At 41.7% G+C, this 8356-nt stretch overlaps 1 protein-coding gene across 1 annotated transcript; it reads right to left on the reverse strand.

The window, feature by feature from the left end:
- Positions 1-4376: 4376 nt before the first annotated feature.
- On the reverse strand, positions 4377-7338 carry dpm2 (dolichyl-phosphate mannosyltransferase subunit 2, regulatory). The gene is made up of 4 exons (XM_079178676.1): positions 7299-7338; positions 5811-5900; positions 5471-5573; positions 4377-5336 (listed from the first exon to the last, which is right to left on the reverse strand). The coding sequence occupies exons 1-4, from the start codon at positions 7299-7301 to the stop codon at positions 5281-5283; spliced, it is 252 nt and encodes an 83-aa protein (XP_079034802.1). The 5' UTR covers positions 7302-7338; the 3' UTR covers positions 4377-5280.
- Between the last annotated feature and the right edge of the window lie 1018 nt (positions 7339-8356).

Raw genomic sequence — 8356 nt, forward strand, 5'->3', positions numbered from 1 at the left:
CAAATCGCTACACATTCATTTACGGATTTTTGAGACTCCCCTGACCCCGCAGGATTCACAAATGCGTTTTTTTCAACATAGACCTGTCTGTAGCCAATCAGATGTCAGCCTCATTTTCAACCAATCACATGAGCGCAGCTCCCCCCTCCCCTCCCCACGAGACTGTCAGCTGTGTTGAATCAGGAAATACATATACATACATATACAGTCATCCGACTCTAATAAGACTTCCAACACAGTTTTAGGCCAGTCCTCCTCATGAAATGCAGGACATTCAAGCCACCTGCTATTCTACAGAAAGTCTGAGGCCTTTGTTCTCCTCGACGCATCGTCAGCTGGATTGTCTTTGGAACTGACATGTCTCCACTGTGAGGGCTCAGACGTTTCTCTGATGGTCAAGATTATGTTGGCCACAAATGTGTGAAAGCGCCTGTCTTCATTGTTGAGGTACTTCAGCACTGCAGAGCTGTCAATCCAAAACACTGAATCCTCCAACTGGAAATTCAACTCTGCCTTTAACATTGAGGCCACTCTGACTGCAAGGACGGTCGCTGATAACTTGAGTCGGGGAAAAGTTACAGCCTTCAGTGGTGTCACTGAAGGCGCGTGTGTGTTTTTCCATATTTACCATCCGGATCTATGTTACAGTTCCGTACCCACATTCGCATGTCTGACCTCTCCAAAGTCCAATGGCTTGATGCACCTGTCCACATTAAATGCAGCCAGCCGATCCAAATCCTCCAACCACTTTTTCCATTGGTGTGATAAAGTATCATCCCAGCCACCAACTCTCCTACAGAGTTCTTGCTGCATCATTTTGGCCAGCAAAGTGACTGGTGCCAGAAACCCCAGAGGATCGTACACTGAGCACCAGACAGCATACCATGTCTGGTGAGAGACTGTTTTAACTCCATCTTGAATCTGAAAGAGTCAGTCTCCACACACCACTGCAGACCCAAAGCTCTTTCCACTAGAAGTTTGTATCGGTCAAAATCCAACTCCTTCAAGTCCTTGGTCCTTTGATTGCAAAACAACACGACTACTGCTGAAACATTTCTCCAAGTTGAAGCCCCCCTCCTTCCGACACAGAGCGATGAGATAGCTTCTCCTTCAGTGGTTGAGTTCTTCAGTCTTTTACATATGAATTGTGCTAGACAGATTGTAACACTTCAGTCGCAAACTTAGATTGGCTATCATCAGCATTTTTCTTCAATGCATAGCTAGTACAACTGGCCGATGACACAGCGCCAAACAGGTGCACAGTCATTCTATACTCAACTAGGTCCTTAGTGAAGTCTCCATCTGGCCACCAGAGAAAACAAAGAAAATCTCTGTCCTCTTCAGCCACATTCACCTGGTGGAACAGGGCTTGAATGTCCCCCATGAATACAACGGCTTCCTGTCTGAAGAGAGAAAGAACTCCAAGGAGTGAGCTTGTGAGGTTAGGACCCTGCAAGAGTTTACTGTTCAACGATGCTCCTTGAAATGTGGCTCCACAGTCAAACACCACACAAAGTGATCCCTTCCTCGCATGGTGGACACCATGGTGGGCGATGTACCACACCTTCCCTTTCCCACAATGCAGTAGGTGCTGAGATATTTGCACAGGCTTTACTGATGAGATTGTTCATGTACCCTGCATACTCCTGGGTGCAAACGCTTGTTGTTAAGAAACCTTTTTCTCAAACCCTGAATCCTTTGTCTGGCCACAGTAAAGTTATTGGGCAGATAGACCTCTTGGTTCCTGAAGGGCAACTCCAAAAAATATTTCCCATCCTAAAGTACTCCTGAGCGCTACATGGTTTCTTCATTAAATTCATGATTGTACTGATTGGTCATCATTTTTTTCAGTTTGCACACAGAGATCCTGTTCACTGTAGCTGAGGAAATCACTGTTTCCACTCAGTGGACTATTAACAACCCATCCTGTCACTGTCTTGGTAGCATACGGGCCATTCCCACAGCTGTCGATGACCCCCCAAGTTTCTAATATCTTGGGAGCGTCGATTCCAATTGTGACGACCCTCCCACTAGCCCAGCTGATTGGAGCCTCCAGGAAGGCATAAAAGACGATTTTCGGTTTCAAATCTTTTTTCACTTTCAGATTTATGGCCTTGATCTTGTGTGGGGGGCGTGGCATCAACTGAGAGGGGCTTGTAATAATGAGTGGCAGCATAACAAAGGTAGGAGGCTGAGGACCTTCCTCAACCACGTTGCCTTAAGGAAATGTAGGTTTATTATCTATCTCTTCTCAATCTAGAAGGGGGGCTCAAACAGCCTTTACCAAAATCCCCACAATTATGTTTACTAGCAGACAAAAGGTGCCACCAGGCCTTACCAGAGCAGAGACCCGGCTGTCATTAACAGGTGTCACTGTGGCAGCAAGGCTCATTCTGCACAACTGGAAGAGCCCACATACCCTGCGCTCACAAAATGGCTCAAACTCATGACAGAGACAGCTGAAAATATGATTGCCAGGGTCAAGAACATTCCAAGCAGAACTGACATAACATGGAAAAATATGATGGCTTACATTACAGACTCACAATCTATATACCACCACATTTGCAGATAGAGAGGTATGAAGGCAAATCAATGTCAAAATCCTCGAAAGACTCGCGAGCAGAAGATCAGTGATAGTAGTCGCGCACTAGGGGATGCCCCTCGCGCTCAGAGCATGGTTTTCTCCTCGCAGGCTTTAATGTTTCTCGCGTGAGTAGAGATATTCTGCGCGGAGTGATGTGAAAGCGCTCCTACAAGTAATATCTACGTATTTGCGCGGCTGTTTGATTTTCACGCGCGGGACCTCTACACGCGCGCATGGATCTCATTTGTTCTTGTGGATTTTGACATTGATTTGCCTTCATAGAGAGGGACTTTTCTGATCAACCACAGAATTACAATCCTGAACAATCTGTTTCCACCCTCGCAATTGTATGTATCACTCAAAGCCAGTTATAGTTGTGGATTGGTCTCTGTTACTGCCTTGATGACGACATGTTCAGGTCATGTGCTTGAACTACAATATAAAAAAACACTACTTTCATTACTTCCAGGATCGCAGTTTTGCATCAAAACATTTCTCATCCTACCCCATTCTCTGGTAAACCACATGTCATTCTTAATCTCAATCCATCTAACAAATGAAATGTTAAACTCTAAAGTGTATCACATGGTACAGAAAATACGCTCCCCCACATGGAATAACCCCAGTGTTGGCTGGGTATTGGATTTAGGTGATGACATCTCAGATGAACTGACTCCACTATTTCACTAATCCATTCTTCAACCTTTCTGTGCGAGACACAATCTGATCTAGTTTAAAATATGTTAATCAAAAATTGGCTTGTATTTACCATGTGTCCAAATGTCAAGATGAATACCTTTTGTATAATCGAAAATACCAATAAAAAGAAGTTTGAACATGATATCACACATTTGCCAATACATTATTATGTCATATTTTGATCAAATGTGCCATTTGCATGACTGTTTGACTGTTTGACTTACTTAATAGTTTACTATTTACATATTTACTATAGATATATATTACAACAAATCTAACTTTAACACAATGCAAAAATCTGGCTGTTTGATGACATGCACATTGTGACACATCAGCCAACATGTGGACCGAATATCAGAGAATGTTCTGAGCTACAAAAACTAAAACAAAACAAACAAAAGGATTATTTATAAAAAGATGCATCGCAATGCTGTTCAATGTTAAACTGTCTTGTCAGTGATGTGAAAAATGAAAGACATGCCAATGCCAACATGCAAAAATCATTATTAAAGCTCCGAATTAACTAGTAAGCTACTCATTAAATGTTGCATATTTACTTGCCTTAGTGTGGCTCGTGGACGCAGAGAGGAGGTCAATGGACTCTCTGCGTGTGTGTGTGTGTGTGTGCGTGCGTGCGTGTGTCACATGTTAGTGTGACGACATGGAGCGGTCACCCTGCGGTCACACCCACACATTGTCACTGACTGACCCCACTGCACTATCAGCATAACCACTGATGCAGTGATGAAACAGGAAGCATGTGACTTATAACATCTCGTTGCAAACAACTTTGTGTCCTAACCCAGAAATGAAACAGAAACACAAGTTTTATATATATGTAAGTATATAATCAGAAGAAGACCCATTTTTGATGAAAAGGATGTAATTGAGAGCGTGGCTGTAGGTTTAACCCTCTGGACCCCAAAACCCACCAGCTGTTTTGAAAAGAATCGCAGAAAAATACACTGTTTATAATGGCTAGAACAGAGGTCTTCAACAGGGGGTCCGCGACCCCTAGGGGGTCTGTACTGTACTGTACTGAACATATGATGATTAAAAAGACAATTGTAAAAAACGCAACACATTTCTCAGCATCAACATTTTATTGAACTAAGAAAAGGGACCATTGACCCCATTACCAGTCTGACTGTAGGTGTGTGTTGGACAAAATTCTGGTTTGCATCCAAAACTATTTACAATCAACATCATTCACTTTCACACTACAAAAATGGACACATTGTCAATATTTACAGAGTTTAAGATCCATGCTGCTTTCAATTAAGTCGTAATTCTGACACTTTCCACACAGTGACACATATTTCACCTCCTGAGTGAGGAGTCATTTAAAGCCTTCCTGTTACTGGGTTAGTGAGTGTCTTAAGTCGACTTAATCAGCCTTAAAAGGGTTTTGTTGGTTTAAACCTGGAAGTGTTTCTGACGGCTCGTGTTGCTTAACTATGTCTTTGCAGTGATTGGTCAGAGGGTTTATCTCCTGGATCCCAATGAAATCCTCCAGGTCTATTAAATATGACATTGAGATGAATCTTCAGCTAATGAATTCCTGTTCACACTGTCTGCTGCCCACTAGAGGAGAGAACACAGCGACTGATCGAGACACCACGGAGCAGGAATAGTAGCAGTGAGCTTTGAAAAGATGTTCAGTCTATATCCATTTTTTTACAAAGAAAAGAACTGTTATTTTCACTTTGTTGTGTTTTTAATGAACACTCTGGGGCACCGAAGTGGCAGCTTTTCAAATTGGACACATAGAAGCTTTAAAGCTTACTTATCGACTCAAACCGATCTGGAAATATGAAATAAATATCAGGAACTTTCTTTTTAACACAGATCATTTTGGAAGCATGAACGCCAGCTGTTCAGCAGCGATCTTTGGAGAATGGAGGTGTGATTTTGCTTGCAGCGCCACCAGAGAGGGTTCAGCATGGAGGCTGTTTTCTCACACAGAAGTCCACAGCAGTCACTCCATCCTGACGTTAGTCCACTTTCTTTGGCTTGCGGTTCTTCCACATGATAACTGCAGTGAAGGCCCCTGTGGAGATGAGAGCAGTTTTGACTTCAACAGAGACAGACACACATCGTCACACATCGTTCATTGTATATGTAGAGCTTGAGAGGGCGTCTGTGGAGTGTGCTGTGTTTTTAGAATGCAGACAGTCTACTCACCGATACAGAGCAGCAGTATTACTGCTGCAATGCCAGGCACAATCACTGAGTACTCTCGAGGAAGGAAATACTTGTGCAGTACGTGATCACTGTCCACGAAAGGCTGGAGGAGGACCAAATAGCACATCATTGGTGTCATTTTCAAAGTTTTCTTTAATTTGATACTTTTGTGAAAATGAAATATAACTGCAGGGGTTGCTAAAGTGATTTTGACTGAACAATGTCTTCAAGGGAACAAGCAACAGGTTGTTTGATAAACATGGTTAAAGGTGTGAAACACAAGGCTTCTGTTGAAATGAGGGTCTCTGACTGGGATTGTAGGGACACAAACAGAACCTACCAGGATGATGACCCAGACAGAGTAGTATGTAAACAGCAGGAGGCTGAAGACAACAAGACTCATGCCAACAGCTTGATCCACTCCTGTAGCCTGAAAATAGAAAGTAACCAACTGAGCAGAAAGCATTCTCGCACTCATGACCCCAATCCCAACCGAATGACGACCCAGATCAACTTCAATGAATTTGGAGTAATGGTCTTTAGGGCTGCAGCCAACGATTTATTTCATTGTCGATTAATCTTCAGACTATTTTTAAGATCCATCGTTTGTTCTAAAAAATGTCAGGATCGTGAAAAATGTTCATCCTAGTTTCTCAAAGTTGCAAATGTCTTGTTTTGTCAGTCCAAACCCCAAACATATTGAATTTGATATGACGTAAAACAGAGAATAATTACTTTAATGAAGAGTTAAAATGTATTTTGTCCATCGACTAATCATTTAGTTGACTAATTGTTGCAGCTGGAGTTGTTTTCTCTTTATGATATCCCACAGAGGACACACAGGCTGAGTACTCCTCCAGACCTCTGGCCCTTAGCTGGACCGGTTCCTCCTCGTACAAGCAAAGCGTGAGGAAGAACTCCGTGTCACAGAGTAGAGGAATCAAGGGCTTAGAAACATCATCTGCTTCTGTTTGAAAAGTGTCAGGGCAGGTGGACTAAAAAACATCTGTATCCCTTCACCATGATGTCCTAATCTGGTGCCAGAATGGACAACAAAACACCGTTCAAGTTCACAGCAAACATGCCATTTAATGAAGGTGCTACATGGTCAATTCATTGGAATTGTGTTGAGAATTGAGCAGGAATCTATGAAATAGCACATTAGTAATTGCATTATATCTACCAAAATAACTGCCCATTAAAACAAGTAACCCCATCTAAAAATGTTCATCGCTCTCTATGTAGAAGTCCAGATCCAGATCCAGTCCTGTCTTTACTGAGAGCTGGTCTGACAGCGCTCATACTGGACCGGACTGCATTCAAATATCTACCAATAACCGTTGGTTTATATAGATCCATGTCGCACAACATCAGATACATTTGGTTTATGAATAGATAATGGCGCATTGTAAATTCGGCGTGTAAAAATCAAACCATTTCATTCAAACCTATCAGTTTCCACAAATGATTGCAGGAACATTTGTGGAAAAGCTGTTTAAGAGTTGAAAGAATCGTCTTTAGTAGCTGTTAGCTGTTTACAGGCTTTGTAACGTACACGTGCAAGTCAGTATTAAACTGCCGGAAACGTTACACTAAACCGGAGACGAAAGGCTAACGTTAAATAGAATCGCTTTAACGCTAACTGACGTTAACGTTACCAAGCTTACGTTGTGCGCTAACATGAACGTGTCTAACATCATAGTCATAACCGTGAAGATAAGCTAACGCTAGTAACGTTGACTATGCGCTGGCTGGGAAAGCTTCTTTATAGCTTCAAAGAGCCGCCATGAATCCATTTGTTTAAGTTTAAGCAGCTTATCTCTCTCACCATTTCTGTTTGCTGACGTTTCCTGCTGTTCTTCTTCCTGTTGACAAATCCGGCTGACAAGACGCATCTGAGAGTCTCTGCTGCCCCCTAGCGGTGACCTGCGAGCCACACAAGATAATGAAGCTACTGCAACTTCATGTCCAGCATATCAGAACCAGAACCAGAACCAGAACCAGAACCGGTTATTAAACAATCAACAACAATCAACACAGTGCAAAGTAGAAAACGTACAATAGAATATAAAATATAGTGCACAAACAAACAGTACTATAAACAAGTATAATGTAATGTATAGGCCTATGTATGGATTTTAAATCTTGTTTTTCTGTTACATTTAGACTTTGCATGATTGATTAATAATCTGATATTTTAGGTTTTGTATGCAGTTATCATAGTAAAGTACAAACATAATCAGTTACAGCATATCCACGTATTAGTCAATACTAAACTATTTATGTAGCATCTTTAAACTGTTACAAAGTGCTTAGCAATAGTAAACAACATATTTGAGATAAAACTAAAAACATAATAAAACACAGAGAGTAAAACAAACTAAAATATCCCAAAACATAAATAAAATCACAGAAAAGCAATTTTCAAGTGTTTTTTTTCCAAAGAGATTTAAAAGATGGCACAGAGTTTGCATCCAGATCTCCTCAGGCAGGTCATCCACAGTGTAGGAGCCCTGAGTGCAAAGGCTCTATCCCGTTGTATACAACTCTAGACCTTAGAACAACAAGGTACGACGCATCTGAAGATCTTAGGGTGCAGGAAGGGATATAAGGCAATAAAAGATCTTAAAGATATTTGGGGCGAAGCCTCTCAGGACTCTGTAAGTCAGTGGTTCTCAAACTCTTTCTGTCACGCCCCACTTTGGAGGAAGAAAAATGTTCACGCCCCACCGCCCCAACAAAAATGTAACAAAATGGTCCATGTTGAACTTTTATTGAAATAACATTTTGTGACGCCATATGCTCACACATACCAGGATAATTTTATTTTAAATATGAGCTTTAAAATGTAGCATTCTGGTGAACTCTGAGAAGAACATTAAGCGA

This window comes from Pholis gunnellus (assembly GCF_910591455.1).
Source record: "Pholis gunnellus genome assembly, chromosome: 18".
NCBI lineage: Eukaryota > Metazoa > Chordata > Actinopteri > Perciformes > Pholidae > Pholis > Pholis gunnellus.

What these genes read in the sequence shown, in the direction of transcription:
- dpm2 (XM_079178676.1), bottom strand. An exon ending in CTGTCTGGGTCATCATCCTG is followed by an intron (nt 5,574 to 5,810) that starts GTAGGTTCTGTT and finishes GTCCTCCTCCAG; the next exon opens with CCTTTCGTGGACAGTGATCA. An exon ending in AATACTGCTGCTCTGTATCG is followed by an intron (nt 5,337 to 5,470) that starts GTGAGTAGACTG and finishes TCATCTCCACAG; the next exon opens with GGGCCTTCACTGCAGTTATC.